The 19,399-nt window shown below is 42.5% G+C and overlaps 1 protein-coding gene across 1 annotated transcript in view; it reads right to left on the bottom strand.

Moving 5' to 3' along the window:
* Positions 1-5,988: 5,988 nt before the first annotated feature.
* LOC126210220 (uncharacterized) overlaps positions 5,989-19,399 on the bottom strand; it is a 107,011-nt gene continuing 93,600 nt past the window's right edge. The window contains exon 7 of the mRNA XM_049939401.1: positions 5,989-7,623. Coding sequence (XP_049795358.1) covers positions 6,137-7,623 — 1,487 coding nt within the window. The 3' untranslated portion in view covers positions 5,989-6,136. The remainder of the gene's footprint in view (positions 7,624-19,399) is intronic.

Genomic DNA, 19,399 nt, shown 5'->3' with positions numbered 1-19,399 from the left:
TTCCCATAATGCCACTAAGTATTTTTGAATTTCCTACTACTGCTATCTCATATTTTTTGGCGATTTCAGTACCGGCTATTGGTGGTTGCTTGAGCTGTTGAACAACTTTGCCACATCCATTCAACTGTCAGTGCTTGGTTAAATGGTTAAATGATATGAAGATTGGCTATGAACTATAATGGGTGATTCATGTTAATGAATATCATGGAACCAATGTTTTCTCACACAGATCCCGTGAAGTTCTTATGTTTACTCATCATAATTCAATTCTCCAGGCTGTAGTGACTAATTACTTGTAAACTGTTTACAAGTGAGCTCTCTGATACTTTGTTTCTCTCCAGGTGACTGCTGTTACAGAGTTATTTTCTTCTTATGGTTGTAATAGATGAAGTGGGGGACTTGTCAAAGGAAAGGTTGACCAACATTTAAATTTATTCTGATTAGTAAGGCATTCTTCTTCTTCGGTGTTTTGCCCATATGTGACATTTTAATAACGCAGTAACGCTGTTGACTCGAAATAACTTTCATGTCATGTACCTTATATTAGAGATGACCACTGACGACGGTGCTGTGCACAAATATGCATAGCATGCGATTTTTGATGCAGCAATGATGACGTATCCGTGCTTGTAACTTAGCTAACTACTGTGTTTGCTTAACACTGCATCTGATGTCGTTGTAGTACGTTCATGTAGCTCTCTTACCTTAGTATGGTGTGTTGTTGTATTTTTAGATGCACTTGACAATGGGCAGTCCCGGAACTAGTGGTGGAAATAACATCCTTCTTCAAATAGTATGGGGTTGTTTGATGTGAGGGAGCATCATGTTACCTGAGGACTTGTTTGTATGGAAGACAATGAAATGGAGTCATTGGCGATGGTTATGAGGATATTGCGATTTTCCAGCTGCTAGAAGAAGAGCACTGAGCCATTAGATGAGTGATTGTGATTTGATGATGGGTGAGAGTAGGCCCATATTTGGTTAATTGAGATCAGTAAAAGGAAAGACACTGATAGCCTAATAATGATAAACAAAATACATTACCTAATACTGATCATGATGAGATGTAACCCAGTATGAGTGGAAACATTATTTTAATTTCAAAATGTTAGGAGCTGCACTATGAATTGATTGTTTTGAAGTTGTAAGGCACATGAATTAGTTGAGATGAAGCGAGGCTAGCGAGAATATTAGTGATCAGTATTGTGTTTGAAGACAGGGAAAAGGCAGAAGCTGGAGCACTGAGAAAATGTATAAATTGTAAAGGTTCCTTCCTCTGTCACTTAGATAAATGATCACCCACTGTGAGCCACCACTTAAAAATACCAACATGTAGATAGAAGACAAGTGAAGGTTTTCAATGTTTTAATGACTGCAGTATTGTGGTAAATTGCTCGGACCAAGTTTGCTTCTTCGTTGAATATGAGATAGATTACTGAAATTTCGAGTGTTTAATTAATGATTTGAAATGAAAGGTGATGATAGATATTTTCCAGACCTTGATTATTTTCCTGGTACTTATTTTCACGGTGATCTGAATTTTTATAAAAGCTGTACCAACCAGCAGTCGCACATGTCAAATTGCGTTCCTCCATTTACCAGCTGTATAAGAATTGGGTGTATTGAAATGATAATGCTATAATTTTGTATGTTTATGTGTAAGTAATAATTTTTTTCTTTTTAGCTGTGTAGTTTGATTTCTATGGCTATCAAAATATAGATGATACATGCGTCACCTATGTGTGGTGTTGTGATATAAATTATTTTGTTACTAAGAACACATTTTGTTGACATACCCAGCGAGTACTATGGTACTCTTCTATCGCTTGACACTCTCTTACAGGTGGTGACTTTTTTATGTATGCTCTGAGCTCAATGATTGTTTTCTTCCCGACAGATCGAGGAATGACATCTGATTACAGATTGACCATTTAGCTATTTTTAGACATAATCACCATTTCTGTCGATGCATTTTTGTAGATGCTGTGGCAGTTTTTGTATGCCCATGTCATACCAGCTCGCCGCCATCCTATTCAGAAAGTTATGAACCCGTTCTTTCACCTTGTCGTCGGAGTTGAATGGCTTTCCGGCCAAATATTCGTTTAACCTAGGGAACAGGTGATAGTCACTGGGCGCCAAGTCAGGACTATATGGTGGGTGGGTGATTATATTTCACTGAAACTGTTGCAGGAGAGCACCGGTTTGCCGAGTGATGTGTGGGAGGCCGTAGTCATGGAGAATGTGTACACCCTTGCTGAACATTCCTCTTCTCCGGTTCTGAATTGCCCGTTTGAGTTTTTTTCAGAGTCTCACAGTACCTTTCAGCATTAAATGTGGTCCCAGTGATTCAGCTCCGACGACGAGGTGAAGGAAGAGGTCCATAACTTTCTGAACAGCGTCTACAAAAAAGCATCGACAGAAATGGTGACTATGTCGAAAAATAGCTAAATGTTCAAGCAGTAAACAGATGTAAACCATTGTAGAAATAAACAGGTCTATGAAAAAAATAGGAGACCTTACTTTTGCGATTACTCTCGTAACCTTTAGTCGTTGGCTGACGGACTGTCATACGATTCGGTTTTGCATGGTCTTTGCATGCTACTGACTTATCATCTGCTGCACATCATTCAATGGCCCACCCAACGCCATTCTCCACATCCATAATTGGCGGCATCTTCTGTCATAATAACCCCAACAGTCCCTGTGATGTGTCAGTGTGTACGATCAAGTGTGTGTTGAGTGTGCAAGGTAAGTATCCCTCTCTTTCTTAGAAAAACGTTTTGATGCTAGGATGCTATATATTCGATATACGACTTTAAACTGAATTATAGCGAACAGTTTTTCCATCAAGTTATCGTATCTCAAACACTGACTTAAAATTATCAACGTAGTTTCCGTTTTATTTAAAATTCCTGTTTGTCATTCTTATCTTAAGGTTGTTCCTAGGTTATTTCAAGCACTGCCTTGAAATTAGCAGCAGATTTTTCTTTCTTTAATATTTCCGACGTATCTTGATTCTTCAAAAGATAAGAATGGCGCTTGCCAAGTTGCTGGAATGTCGTACACAACATAAAAACGTAAAAGGTTTCACACAATTTATTTTTAAATGAGAGAGGAAGGGACGAAGTGCGTCTGCTTTTCGAATCGAACCACTAACCAGCTCAAGCAGGTCAGGCTTTTACACCTTCCTCAACACACTACTGACTAATTGTCTCCGCTTCCCTGTACCTCTCATTTTGCAATGATATTAATTTCTCCGGACTCAGCTTTTAAAATGAGAAACATCCACAGGTACAACTTCTTCAGACATGTGTAAAATGCCCCTGTTTCAGAAAAAAGAAAAAACACTCCCCCTTCAGACCACGGGTGGCCTACCGGGACCATCCGACCGCCGTGTCATCCGCCAAGGAGGATGCGGATAGGAGGGGCGTGGGGTCAGCACACCGCTCTCCCGATCGTTATGTTGGTATTCTTGACCGAAGCCGCTACTATTCGGTCGAGTAGCTCCTCAATTGGCATCACGAGTCTGAGTGCACCGCGAAAAATGGAAACAGCGCATGGTGGCCAGACGGTCACCCATCCAAGTGCCGTCCACGCCCAACAGCGCTTAACTTCGATGATCTCACGGGAACCGGTGTATCCACTGCGGCAAGGCCATTGCTCTTTTCAGATAACATCAGTAAATTAAATTAAAAAAATACTTACGTACACTAAGGTGACAAACGTCATGCGGTAGAAATATGCACATATACATTTGGCTGTAGTATAGCGTTCACGAGGTATAAAAGGACAGTGTACTGGCGGAGCTGTCATTTGTACTCAGGCGATTCGTGTGGTTTCCGACGTGATTAGGGGGCGCGACGGTTATTAACAGACTCTGAAAGCCGAATGTCTTCACTTAACGACCTAGAGCAGCGGCGATTGTGTAGAGTTGTCACTACTAACACACAACCAGGGCTGCGTGACATAACCTCAGAAATCAATGTGAGATCTACGACGAATGGACCAGTCACGATAGCGTGGCTAAAAGTGTTAATGGGCTATGGCAGCAGACGGCCGACCCACTTGCCTTTGGTAAAAGCACGCTTCTCCTGGGCTTTTGGGTATATCAGTTGGATCCTAGACGACTAGAAAACTGTGGCCTGGTCAGATGAGTCCCGGTTTCAGTTGGGAAGAGCTGATGGTGGGATGACAATGTGGCCCAATTCTCACGAACCCATGGACACACGTTGTCAACAAGGCACTAGACAAGGTGGTGGTGCCCCCAAAATGGTGTGGGCTATGTTTACAAGGAATGAACTGGGTCCTCTAGTCTAACTGAACCCATCATTAACTGGAAATGGTCATGTTCGGCTACTTGGAGGCCACTTACAACCATACTTGGACCTCATGTCCCCAAACAATGATGCACAGTGTCACCGGGCCGCAACTGTTCGCGATTGGTTTGAAGAACATTCTGGACAATTCGAGCCTATGATTTGGCCACCTAGATCGCCCGACACGAATCCCATTGAACATTTGTTGGACATAATTGAAAGGTCAGTGCGTACACAAAATCCTGCAGCGGTAATACACTTGCAAATATGGACTGTTATAGAGACAGTTGTTGTTGTTTTGGTCTTCAGTCCAGAAACTGGTTTGATTCAGCTCTCCATGCTACTCTATCCTGTGCAACCATCTTCCATCATCCTTATGAATCTGCCTGGCGTATTCATCTCTAGGTCTCCCTCCACGCTGCCGTCCAATACTAACTGGTGATCCCTTGATGCCTCAGAGCATGTCCTACCTACCGATCCTTTCATCTAGTCAAGTTGTGCCACAAATTCCTCTCCCCAATTCCGTTCAGCACTTCCTCATTAATTACGTGATCCACTCCTTTAATCTTCAACATTCTTCTATAGTACCACATTTGGAAAGCTTCTATTCTCTTCTTGTCTAAACTATTTATCATCCATGTCTCATTTTCATGGCTGCACTCCATACAAATACTACCAGAAAAGACTTCCTCACACTTAAAACTGTACTCGATGTTAAGAAACGTCTTTTCTTCAGAAACGCATTCCTTGTCATTGCCAGTCTACATTTTATATTCTCTCAACGTCGACCATCATCAGCGGTTATTTTGCTTCCCAAATAGCAAAACTCATGTACTCACATTTCCTAATGTAATTCCCTCATCATCACCTGATTTAATTCAACTACATTTCATTATCCTCGATTTGCTTTTGTTGATGTTCATCTTATATCCTCCTTTCAAGACACTGTTCAGTTCAACTGCTCTTCCAGGTCCTTTGCTCTCTCCAACAGAATTGCAATGTCATCGGTAGACCTATGGCGGTATGGCTCAGTATTCCTGCGGGGACTTCAAACGACTTGTTGAGTCCATGCCAGGTCGTGTGGCTGCATTATATCGAGAAAAAGGAGGCCCGATACGGTGTTACAAGGTATCCCATGATTTTTTTCATATCAGTGCAACCAGGCACGCAAAGAATAATTTCGTTTCAAGTTGGATTTTCATGTCACACAACATTTATAAGAAACTGCCAGAAAAGGGTAATTTCTAGACAGTCGAAGACAGAATCTCAGGTCTCTCCATATACAGTGAGAGAAAGCAGATGAGCCATAACTGGGCAATCAGTTATTTACAAAGCCTCAATGAAATTTTAAACGTAAGATAAACATAGGCGTGCGTTAAAAGCTTCGCAAGAATCTGCAGAAAGGACGAAGTTCTTGTAAGTGTATACTAAGCGTAGATTCTGTTGCCTTCACTTTATAGAACGGCACTTAAAGTAATTCGCGGTTAACATTAAGTTCTTGTACTATCTTCGTCTTTGACATAGTCTAATATCACAAAATTTTTCTTGTTTTATTTGTGGAGTGCACGTTAATAAGGTATATATGTCTAAGTCTTTCACCTGTTGGGTAGAAGAAATAGAGACTTACATCTTATTTTCACATAATCTTATTTATTAATTATTTAATGTCATTGCAGAAATGAAGATCATATTAGAAAATAGGGAAGCAGTTTTACATGAATCACAGTAATTTTGTCAAACCAGCTAGCTTCTACATTGATAACTTATGACACGGTTTAGCACAACGAAGACAATCCTTGGAAAAAAAACACTCTTGGAGATTACAATGTGGATTCCGCAGCCGCAGCCTGTACATTGACTCTCTTTGCCAGATTTCTCTCGGCAGATGAACACAATTCTTGCCCTGGACCGATGACATCGGGGTTCCACCGTGCTAGTAGTCTCTCCCTGAGCAGAGGGAGAGTTGCACTGTTGCAAATGAATAAAACGAAAAGCAGTGGACCCTGCACCATCGTAGCTATATGGACATAGTAAACGTACTGCGCTATGCCTTGTGCCTGGTGGAAGCCAATTCTAATAATCGTGCCTATGCCACTTAAAGTGACAGTCTTAGCTGACATATAAAGAATTAGTGTCTTTGAGCCAAACGCCTCTTTACTATAAATTTTGAGCTGCCGCATGGAATTACGAGTACGTCGGTACATGTATCCCACCAGTCCAAGACAAACAATATTGTAAGCTACTGACAGAGAAATTGCGACGATGAATATTACACGACTGTGAAACAGGTAATATTCGCTCGTTCTTTCCAAAGCAATGGTTGCCACCAGTACTACGCTCCAGGGTATTAGCGAACACAACAGCTGACGGCGGAATACCTTCCTTACTTCAGCACGTTCTAGGTCGCTAGGAAGCCTGAGGTGACGAACGCATGCGTACATTTGGTAACAGAATGAGTTGAGCCAGATACAGTTCAGAAGAGTTAGTGCGCTATCAATCTGCACCGTCGTAGATAAGTCAGGGACACCTGCCATACGATACAAGACCTCAGAAAACAAGATCTGGACCATACCTGTTATCTGAAAGGACAAGAATATCTTTCCGGGCAAGTTACGTAAATTGGGAAGGTACACGTACACAGCGGCAGTCAAAAATCGGAACAGAATATTCACTGCTACAAATGTTATTTCTAAAGGTTCTAAGCCCTCGATTTTAAAATCCTTGTACTTCAAGGTGCCACTGTTTAGACTGTCTTTGTAGCTCAGTATTCTGTTTGTCGGCTTGTCTTTGCCCTGTATATAATATCCACAGTATGGTGAGTACCAACCACGGTGGTCCATGGGGGAGCGACATGCCTCGAGATAACTTGTGGAAGCAAAATCGCGACACTTGAGCAGGAGAATAGCCCTGCAAACAGAGCAGACGGCGTCGGTTTCGTTGAGTTGCGGACAGGGTTGGTCGTCAGGACCACCGAGAACGCAGCGGGCATCGCGCACAGACTGAATCGTACTGAAGGGGACATCCTGACAAATGCTGATCGAGTTGACAGTCATCCAGGCGAAGAGGCAGAGGTTGACGTTGGCCCTCTGCGTGTAGGCCAGGTAGCTGGTGACGGGTATGTGGGGCGACCCCTGCGACAGGTCGTGCCACAGCTGCACGCGGCACTGCTCGCGCCGCTTAATGGTTTCCGGAGGCAGGTCTTCCAGTGGGCACGTGGGGTGGTCCAGAGCGTTGGCCAACAGCTGCATGCAGCCAGTGTCCACGGACAGCGTAGCGTTGCTTTTGTCCTCCAGCTGCCACTCCTCGCCTGCAAGATCAATGACAGCAGTTGGGTGGTGGTTCTCGTCGTACGCTGAATGTGCCACAAATGCGGACAACTTTCCACCATAAACGGTTATCGTATTATGCATGTCGCTACCAAACAATCCCATATATGAGTATCTCAACAAAGCACGTCATTCTTACACTGCCAGCTGGTGTGAATTGAATAAGTGTTCTTCAGTATTCTCAGATACTTACGATGATTATATGAAGCTGGTATCTGTTCCCGAAAGAACAGTTACCACTGATGACCGTGCAGCTTCTCTAGAATAAAATGATTATTAAATCGAAACCCTTAGCTGTTGATAGGTGTTGTTGATATACATCAATGGGGACACCTGAAGATATGTGCTCCGACCAGGAGTCAAACCCGGGATGTCCAGCTTACATTGCAGATGCTCTATCCGTTTGAGTCACCGAGGGCACAGAGGATAGTGCGAATGCAGGGACGTATCCCTTGCACGCTTCCCATGAGACCCATATTCCCAACTGTCCACAACCTACATTCGTAGTGTTCCTAATATGAGGGTCACTCCAAATGAAATGCACACTACTTTTTTTAAAATCCATCTTTTATTCTACATGGCTGAAAGTTTCACAGTGTGTAGATACATTCTTTAGGAACAATATTTTCATTTCTCTACATAATTTACATCCCTCTCAACTGCCTTACGTCATTTTGGAACCAGCGCCTATCTACCTGCACGGTAAAATTCTGGACCAACCTGTTGGAGCCACTGTTTGACAGCGTGCACAAGGGAGTCATCATCTTCAAACCTTGTTCTACGAAGAGAGTCTTTCAGTTTCCCAAAGAGATGATAGTCACATGGAGCCAGGTCAGGACTGCAGGGCGGGTGTTTCAGTGTTGTCCATCCGAGGTTTGTGATCGCCTCCACGGTTTTTTGACTGATATGTGGCCGTGCATTGTCGTGTAACAGCAAAACATACTGCTTTTTCAGATGTGGTCGAACACGACTCAGTCGAGCTTGAAGTTTCTGCTGTGTCGTCACATGCATCAGAATTTATGGTGGTTCCTCTTTGCATGATGTCCACAAGCAAGAGTCCTTCGGAATCGAAAAACACCGTAGCCAAAATTTTCTACAAGAAGGTGTGGTTTTAAATTTATATTTCTTGTGCGAATTTACATCATGCCACTCCAATGATTGCCTCTTTGTCTCTGGTGAAAAATGAGGGAGCCATTTTTCATCACCTGTCACAATTCTTCCAAGAAATTCATCTCCACCACTCTTGTACTGTTCCAAAAGTTCGCTGCATAGTGTTTTTCTTGTTTCTTTGTGAGCCACTATCAATATCCTGGGTACCCACGTGGCACAAATCTTTTTTAACGGCAACACTTTCAGTATTGTGTAAACACTTCCTTCCCTTATCCCAACGTAGCGTGACAATTCGTTCACTGTGATGCGTCTGTCAGCAGTCACCAATTCGTTAACTCTCTGCACATTGTCTGGAGTGTGTGCAGTACGAGGCCTGCCGCTGCGAGGACAATCCTCAATGTTGCCGTGCCGGCTTTCATCACCTAACCTGTTTGCCCACCGACTAACTGTACTGCGATCGACAGCAGCATCTCCATACACCTTTTCCAACCTCTTGTGGATGTTTCCCACTGTCTCGTTTTCACAGCACAGGAGTTCTATGGCAGTACGTCGCTTCTGACGAACGGCAAATGTAGCAGCCATCTTGAAGACATGCTGTGACGGCGCCACTCACGGGAACAGGTTGAACTAAGTTTGAAAACAAGAGGGAAGGATGTATCTACACACTGTAAAACTTTCACACATGCAGAATGATAACTGTATTTTTACAAAAATAGTGTGCATTTCTTTTGGAGTGACCCTCGTAGATATTTGCCCATTCAGTGGTATCTGTTCTTTCGGGAACAGATACCATCTTCATACAGTTAAAGGCTACCCGGCCACTGACCTCCTTCTGTGCGAATGCGCACACTTTGGCCGAACTCTTTCGGGACTCGTCAGCTTAGGCTGGCGCGAGTAATGAGTGAATGGGCACATACCTATTAGGAACACTACGAATGTAGGTTGTGGACTGTTGGGACTGTGGGTCTCACAGGAAGCGTTGCAAGGGATAAGTCCCTGCAGTCGCACTCTCCCCTGTGCCCTCGGTGGCTCAGATGGACAGAGCGTCTGCCATGTAAGTAGGAGCTCACGGGTTCGAATGCTGGTCAGGCCACACATTTTCAGCTGTCCCCATTGATGTATATCAACAACACCTGTCGGCAGCTAAGGGTTTCGATTTAATTGTCAATTCACTTGGGTTGAAGTTGTTGTTTGTTGTATGTTGTTACTATCATGTAACTTTCTATGCTGACAGTGAAAAGGTGACCATTTTTAAATTAATTTTAGTTACAGTGTGGTTATATATATGTAGACTAAAGAATCAACTTGCTTAAAATAATGAAGGGTAATCATTCAATCACTAGAAAGAAGGAAACTAATCGTCCACATACTATGAGCTATAATTTTCTACCGCCATTTTTGCTCCATTCTTCACAGCTGCAACTGCTAGTTTCAACAATCAATTCTAATTACGCTGCAGTCCTCTTCTAAACTTTGCAGCACTTATTAATTCGTACTCTTTCAATATTAATATTTGTTAACATGTCATTTAATGTTTGGAATAAATCATAATTAATTATTCATGTTTTGTAGTAATAAGCAACATCCTTTGTTTCGTAAATGGCCTCAAAAACTGTAGCTGGTAAGAAAATTACAAGCACAATTGGTGCACGTTCATATTCAAATACTATCACAGAAAAGCTTGCAGAAACTCTTGAACTGATAAGGGCTGTCGAAATCACGTGTTGTTGTTTTTGTGGTCTTCAGTCCAGAGACTGGTTTGATGCAGCTCTCCATGCTACTCTATCCTGTGCAAGCTTCTTCATCTCCCAGTACCTACTGCAACTTACATCCTTCTGAATCTGTTTAGCGTATTCATCTCTTGGTCTCCCTCTACGATTTTTACCCTCCACACTTCCCTCCAATACTAAATTGGTCATCCCTTGATGTCTCAGAATATGTCCTACCAACCGATCCCTTCTTCTAGTCATGTTGTGCCACAATCTCCTCTTCTCTCCAATTCTATTCAGTACCTCCTCATTAGTTATGTGATCTACCCATCGAATCTTCAGCATTCTTCTGTAGCACCACATTTCGAAAGCTTCTATTCTCTTATTGTCTAAACTATTTATCGTCCACGTTTCACTTCCATACATGGCTACACTAAATACAAATATTTTCAGAAAAGACTTCCTGACAAATCTATACTCGATGTTAACAAATTTCTCTTCTTCAGAAACGCTTTCCTTGCCATTGCCAGTCTACATTTTATATTCTCTCTATTTCGACCACCATCCCCAAATAGCAAAACTCATTTACTCCTTTAAGTGTCTCATTTCCTAATGTAATTCCCTCAGCATCACCCGATTTAATTTGACTACATTCCATTATCCTCGTTTTCCTTTTGTTGATGTTCATCTTATATCCTCCTTTCAAGACACTGTTCAGTTCAACTGCTCTTCCCGGTCCTTTGCTGTCTCTGACAGAATTACAATGTCGTCGGCCAACCTCAATGTTTTTATTTCTTCTCCATGGATTTTAATTCCTACTCCGAATTTTTCTTTTGTTTCCTTTACTGCTTGCTCAATAAACAGATTGAATACAGTCGGGGATAGGCTACAACCCTCTCTCACTCCCTACCCAACCACTGCTTCCCTTTCATGCCCCTCGACCCTTTTAACTGCCATCTGATTTCTGTACAAATTGTAAATAGCCTTTCGCTCAATGTATTTGACCCCTGACATATTCAGATTTTGAAAGAGAGTATTCCAGTCAACATTGTCAAAAGCTTTCTCTAAGTCTACAAATGCTAGAAACGTAGGTTTGCCTTTTCTTAATCTATTTTATAAGTCGTATGGTCAGTATTGCCTCACGTGTTCCAACAATTTAACGGAATCCAAACTGATCTTCCCCGAGGTCGACTTCTACCAGTTTTTCCATTCATCTGTAAAGAATTCGTGTTAGTATTTTGCAGCTGTGGCTTTTGAAACTGATAGTTCGGTAATTTTCACATCTGTCAACACCTGCTTTCTTTGGGATTGGAATTATTATATTCTTCGTGAAGTCTGAGGGTATTTCGCCTGTCTCATACGTCTTCTTCACTAGATGGTAGAGTTCTGTTACTCCAGAATCCCATAGGGACTTGTAAATGCACAGAGTGGTCTAATAGGGCACAGGTTAAATTATAAATTATTCGTAAAAGCGCTGCACACGAAAAAGTATGGTCGCCCTACAGTGTCCTCAGTACAAGATGAGCTTGCGTTTTTACACCACACTGAAGCTGTCAGCCATTTCGCATTTCCTATCGATATATGATTTGAGGTCCATTCTTAAGAACTACGAGGGTTGGAACTTTAATAGAGGCAAATATTTATTTACAACTTACACAAAGCAGACACATGTTTCCAAGTTTTACTGTCCTTGTGTATAACCCCTTGCCAGCAATGTGGAAGTCGTAGGGCACATGCAGCAGCGCCAGATGTGTTGATACACCGAGTGGAGCGGTCTACTTCCTGACGAATCTCTGTGACACTTCTGAAACGAATGCCATAAAGAGGTTCCTTCATCTCAGGAATCAAGCCCCATCGATCGACCAAATCAGTCGCAAGCTGTGCCACACGAGACCGGACATTCTCCTGCAAAATGATGGGCGGATCTGTGCAGAAAGTGTAGCCGCTTCTTTGTCTAAGCTGTTAATTTTTGAAACACAGCCTGCAATCCACCACAGTCCAAGCCTTAAGCCCTTGTGATTTCCACTTGATTCCTAACATGAAGGAAGCACTACTTGGCAATCGTTTCAGACCTGTTACAGAGATTCGGGAAATAGACCGCTCCTCTCGATCTATCAACACAACTGGCGCTGCTAAAACTATCCTTCAAGTTCCACATCACTGACAACTGGTTACACACAATTCTGGTGACTACTCTGAAGGACCGTAAAGCTTTGAAACATTTAACAAGTTTGTTTGTTTGTACATCCTGCGTAGCAAGCATATAAATACTTGTTTTGTAAATAAAACTGCCTTTTCCTGCTGCTAGTTACTTTATTTATCCCAGACGCATTTCGCCGTCTCCTAAGGCGTCTTCTGTGGGATCTATGACGACACAGTTTTGTTAGTTTCAGATTATTAAACAGATAACTTCGTGATTTATTGTAAAAAAGGTAATTACCTGCGATTTGCTGATCTGCATTTCCTCACATCTAGTATGGAGGTCGCACTACCACTTTTATCACTGCCGTATAATCACATCTTTGTGTTCTCGCCTTCCACAAACTGTTCACCATGTTTCTCACTCTTTTTCGTGGTGGAATATTGTTCTTTTGCCACTCGATACAACTATTTCGTCGTACACTGTTTTTCACAACGTAAATATTGCGATTCCATTACGTGTTTCATCTTCTTTGGTATGATTACCTATTTGTAGCCAACCTAACGAAGTATGTGTTCGAGACTAACTTCTATTTACGATGTTTATACCGTGTGTGTGTGTATGAGTGAGAGAGACTTTATAACTCACATACAGTCGCTGAGTGCATCCACTTTCCGAATGGAAGGTAATCTGAGAATTGAGGTAATTACTTCTACTGCAAGGGATCGTGGCAGAAACACAAAACTCTCAATTAAAGCCGGAAAATTTCGACTGAGAAAATAAATGACCATCAAGAGAGACGGCAGAAACAGAAGTAACAAATGAAACTGGCAAAAGAGATCAGAGCGGTTCTAGGCGCTTCAGTCTGGAACCGCGCTACAGCTACGGTCGCAGGTTCGAATTTTGCCTCGGACATGGATGTGTGTGGTGTCCTTAGGTTAGTTAGGTTTAAGTAGTTCTAAATTCAAGGGGAGTGATGACCTCAGATGTTAAGTCCCATAGTGCTCGGAGCCATTTGAACCATTTGAAAAGAGGTCAGAGCAATTAACAACCCAGAAGTGACATCATATAGCGATGTCGATATTAAAATAGTACTAGGTGACGAAACCAAAGTCATTATTGTGTCGTCAGGGACTGGAAGTCGATCAGCCTGCACAGAAACAAAAGTTCATGATCTAAACAAATGTTAATAGAGGTGATTATTTGTCAACTACGATGAATTATACCTTAGCGATTTCGGTTTAAAAATGGTACTCGATGACGAAACGAGAGTCACTATTGTGTCGTCAGCAACTCGCTATCGACCAGGTTGGCTAAAGAAACAAAGGTGTGTGATCTAAAAATTGTTAATAGGGGGCCGGCCGAAGTGGCCGTGCGGTTAAAGGCGCTGCAGTCTGGAACCGCAAGACCGCTACGGTCGCAGGTTCGAATCCTGCCTCGGGCATGGATGTTTCTGATGTCCTTAGGTTAGTTAGGTTTAACTAGTTCTAAGTTCTAGGGGACTAATGACCTCAGCAGTTGAGTCCCATATTGCTTAGAGCCATTTGAACCATTTTGTTAATAGGGATGATTATTTATCAACTACGGTGAACTATACCTCGGTGCGGTTGCATGTATCGAGAAAAACAGATCGTAAGTTAATGTATTGGGTAAGTGCTATATGAGCTGGAAGTGACCTGCTGCAGAAGATGAACTTTGATATGACGTTGGAAGGGATTTCTGAGTCCAAGGATCAACACATGGACTTTGACTGATTCTGTATTGCCAAAATAATTTTTAAAAGCCATATAAGGCAACTGCATCAATACATTAAACGATTACACGTATGAGAAAAAAAACACGCACCACGAAGGAATTATCCGAATGGGACAGAAATCGGTAGATGTGATATACATGTAAAGATCAGGAAAATTGGGCTATTTATTCAAGAGCAATAGCTTCACAAATTGAGCAAATCAATAACAATCTTTGCTACTTATGTAAGCATTTATTCGTCTTGGCACTGCACTGACTGTTAGAGTTGTTGGACTGCTCCTGAGGGATATCGTGGCAAATTTTGTCTGATTGGCGCGTTAGATCGTCAAAATTCCGAGATGGTTGGAGGGGCCTGTTGTTGTGGCTGTTTTGTTGATCGAGAATTCGTGTTTTGGGTCTTGAACGTAGTAACCCAAGAGTGTTACTTTATTGTGTTAGATCCTAGTATATATCCACGCCAGATTCGCTTGTTCCTACAGCGATAATACGCCCTAGCGTATTGTTGTTCGTCGTGTCGAGTGACCACTCAACCTAGGGACTGTAATGGGACGGCTAACGTCAAAACCTGCAGAACGTGTGAACTTTGAACAAATGTAAAATTGTGTGGTTAAAAGTGATGGTGGCACCTAGCTCCTTTTTTCCTTCTTTTTTGTTTTGTTTTTTAGTGCTGTCCGTCAGTGGTATTGTAAATTCTTTGCTTGTACCCGTACGCTACTCCGATTTCGGTTCTACGGCTTATATTTGAAACAAAGAGGAAAGGCGTTAAGTATATAGTAGTTGGAAAAAGTCGTCCTAAGGAAGGCAAAGATAATCAACATTTTCCATATAATTGTAACTGCAATGAAGTTGTCATAAAGAGATTAATGAAGTTACGACTGTCTAGTTGTCAAGAGGAAAACTGTTATTCTTAATTGAAACTAAATGAGAAGCATACTTCGGATGTTCTATTCGAATAATTCGTTTATTACAAAAAGTTCTCTTAAACGGAAAGATACACAAAAGTGTAAAAAGTTACTTTTTTTGATCGCAACAGAAAAATAGAAGAAAGCCAGTAAAGGTGGTAAATTACATCGGTGGTCTTAGTTGTAACGTAATCGTGATACAGTATCGAACAGATACAACAGAAGATAGTAGTTTTCGCTGGATCTAACTTTCTTTACGAAACAAGTTTCCTTAAGTAAATTTACTGTTGGAACTGACACACGACCGTAGAGCGAAAAGTTTTATTTTCAGTATAGAATCCATTGTTAAATTTAAAGGAAATTAGCCTATGTAGACAGCACGATTTATTTATGAAAGTATACGATAGATAATTCACAGTGCAATCAGCTTTAAATGGTTATAAGTTTTGTATATCGGTGCAAATAATTCCATCCAGCTAGAGTTCATTTTACCCACACGTTTCTCTAACGCGAGCGCTTCGGGATACATTTTCCCATACTTTGAAATTCACGCATACATGTGAGAATTACTTAAGAATTAGGGAATCCCTTATGATAGCAAGACAGTCAGATGCGTCAACTTTAACAGTGCTTATACGTATATTATTTCAGTTAGAAGCTACACTGAAGAGCCAAATAAACTGGTGTACCTGCCTAATATTGGGTAACACACCCACGTGAATGCAGAAGTGCAGCAGCACGACGCGGAATGGACTCGACTAATGTCTGCAGTAGTGCTCGAAGGAACTGACACCATGAATCCTGCAGAGCTGTCCCTAAATCTGTAAGAGTACGAGGGGGTAGAGATCTCTTCTTATCAGCTTCCCAGAAATGCTGAATAATGTTCACGTGTGGGAAATTTGGTGGCCAGCGGAAGTGTTTAAACTCAGAAGTGTTCTTGGAGTCACTGGGTAGCAATTCGGGTTATGTGGGGTGTCGCAGTGCCCTGCTGGAAATGCCCAAGTCTGTCGGAATGCACAATGGACATGAATGGATGCAGGTGATCAGACAGGATGCTTACGTACATGTCACCTGTCAGAGTCGAATCTAAACGTATCAGGGGTCCCATATCACTCCAACTGCATTACAAAGCCTACACCAGCTTGAATTCATGAGGTTGTCTCCATGCCTGTACACGTGCATCCGCTCGATACAATTTGAAACGAGACTCGCCCGACCAGGCAACATGTTTCCAGTCATCAACAGTCCAATATCGTTGTTGACGGTCCCAGGCTAGGAGTAAAGCTTTGTGTCGTGTATCCATCAAGGGTACACGAGTGGGCCTTCGGCTCCTAAAGTCCATATCGATGATGATTCGTTGAATGGTTCACACATTGACACTTGTTGATGGTGCAGCATCGAAATTTGCAGCAATTTGCGAAAGGGTTGCACTTCTGTCACGTTGAACGATTCTCTTCAGTCGTCGTTGGTCCCGTCCTTGGAGGATCTTTTTCCGGCCGCAGCGAAGTCAGAGATTTGATGTTTTACCGGATTCCTGATATTCAAGTTGTTGTGCTGGCAGAAGAGCCAACACCATGTTAGTAGTGGAGGCCGAAATGCACGCGTTTTAGCTCACGCAGGCTGGCGTGACGAGGGAAGAACTATACTGACGTGAGGTCTGGAACATGACGAGGAATTAGAATTCAGAAAGCGGACGTAATTAGTTTGATACTTAACCTTAATCCATTAATGATGAACGTCGCTCTTGACGGTACATGAGTCACAATATTATCTGTTCAGAAGACATAGTAACTGAATATGGCGCCTTGCTAGGTCGTAGCAAATGACGTATCCGAAGGCTATGCTAAACTGTCGTCTCTGCAAATGAGAGCGTCCGTATACAGTGAAACATCGCTAGCAAAGTCGGCTGTACAACTGGGGCGAGTGCTAGGGAGTCTCTCTAGACTAGACCTGCCGTGTGGCGGTGCTCGGTCTGCAATCACTGATAGTGGTGACACGCGGGTCCGACGTCTACTAACGGACCGCGGCCGATTTAAAGGCTACCACCTAGCAAGTGTGGTGTCTGGCGGTGACACCACACAAGTCACACTCGTGAAATGGCCATACTAGAAAATCCACAAAATCCACAGTTCGTCGCTACCTCGGAGATGACGTGTGCTGTCGCTCGTGCGCCGACTGTAACACTACGTTCAGACTCACTTAAATTTTGATAACCTACCACCGCTCTAACAACTGCGCCAGACACTTGTTGTCTTTTATTGGCGAAGCCGACCGCAGCACCGTACTCTGCCTGTTTACATATCTCTGTAATTGAATACACATGCCTAGACCAGTACTTTAGCTCTTCTATGTATTTTCAAGTACCTGGTTGCACAGGGCTAAATGTAGTATATCATAAATCGTGACTGATTACTGAGGCAGCCTAGTACACTGTGTTTCGGTGGACAGAGCCCTCTTTCTCAACTCCATGCTGTCACATGAGAGTCGTTGAGAACGATCCGCACTTGTTAACACACATCCACACAGATATTTCTCAGATTTACTGTAGTTCAGAGTAATGACATTTATATCAAAAATATTGGCAAGTTGTCTTGTGCAATTAGCTGTCTACATCTACATGCTTACTCCTCAAGCCACAGTACGGTGCGATGCGTAAGGACGCTTTACCGGAGCTAGTCGTTCTACTCGCAAATAGAACGAGAAAAAAACGACTATGTATGTGCCTCCGTATCAGGCCTAATTTCTCATATCTTGTCTCCGTGGTCCCTACGCGAAATGTATGCTGACGGCAGTGGGATCGTTGCGCAGTCAGTTGCAAGCGTCGGTTCTACAAACTGTTCAATTAGGGGCTGAAATGTCGAAAATTAATTAACTGTTAAATTAGAGATCGAAATTTTATTCATTAAATAAAAATGGAATCTATGGGATATATTATATACAGTTCATGTATGAGAAATTTACAAAACAACACTAATTAGAAGAAGCCGTTTGTATATATGGCACAAAAAAAACTATCTACACAAAATTTTATTGCGCTTAGAAGAGATAGAAACACTTCCTTGTATGACATAAATGTCACAGGTGGACCATTTGCCTGATAGCTGTCCATGAAGATTTATTCCAGGGGTAGTCAACATTTTCACCTACTGGCCACTTTCGTATCTCTGTTAGCCGTAACATTTTCTAGCCACCCACCTGTTCCATAGTAACGATTACATATGAATTAGGAAAATAACTCTACTTCGTAAAATTTATAAAGCATAGTTACAGGAACTTAAAGCATATAAAATAACTAATTACCAAATACACAATGCGATCAAAAGTATCCGGACACCAGGCTGAAAATGACTTACAAGTTCGTGGTGCCCTCCGTCGGTAATGCTGGAATTCAATATGGTGTTGGCCCACCCTTAGTCTTAATGATAGCTTCCGCTCTCGCAGGCATACGTTCAATCAGTTGCTGCAAGGTTTCTTGGGGAATGACAACAATTCTTCACGGAATGCTACACTGAGGAGGGGTATCGAAGTCCGTCGGTGAGGCCTGGCACGAAGTCGGCGCCGGCCGGTGCGGCAGAGCTGTTCCAGGCGCTTCAGTCTGGAACCGCGCGACCGCTACGGTCGCAGGTTCGAATCCTGCCTCGGGCATAGATATGTGTGATGTCCTTAGGTTAGTTAGGTTTAAGTAGTTCTAAGTTCTAGGGGACTGATGACCTCAGATGTTCAGTCCCATAGTGCTCAGAGCCATTTGAACCATTTTGAACGAAGTCGGCGTTCCAAACCATTCCAAAGGTGTTCCATAGCAATCAGGTCACGACTCTGTGCAGGCCAGTCTATTACAGGGATCTTATTGCCTTGTAACCACTCCGTCACAGTTCATGCATTATGAACAGGTGTTCGATCGTGTTGAAAGATGTAATCGCCATCCTCGAATTGCTCTTCAACAATGGGAACGAAGAAGATGCTCGAAACATAAGTGTAGGCCTTTGCTGTAATGGTGCCACGCAAAACAAAAAGGGGTGCAAGCCCTTTCATCAAAAACTCGACCACACCATAACACCACCGCTTCCGACTTTTCCTGTTGGCACTACACATGCTGCCAGATGACGTTCACCGGGCGTTCGCCATACCCACACCCTGCCAC

The sequence above is a fragment of the Schistocerca nitens genome, chromosome 10, assembly GCF_023898315.1.
Source record: "Schistocerca nitens isolate TAMUIC-IGC-003100 chromosome 10, iqSchNite1.1, whole genome shotgun sequence".
NCBI lineage: Eukaryota > Metazoa > Arthropoda > Insecta > Orthoptera > Acrididae > Schistocerca > Schistocerca nitens.
Note: the sequence above shows the minus strand (reverse complement) of the source record. Positions and strands in the feature narration are given on the sequence as shown.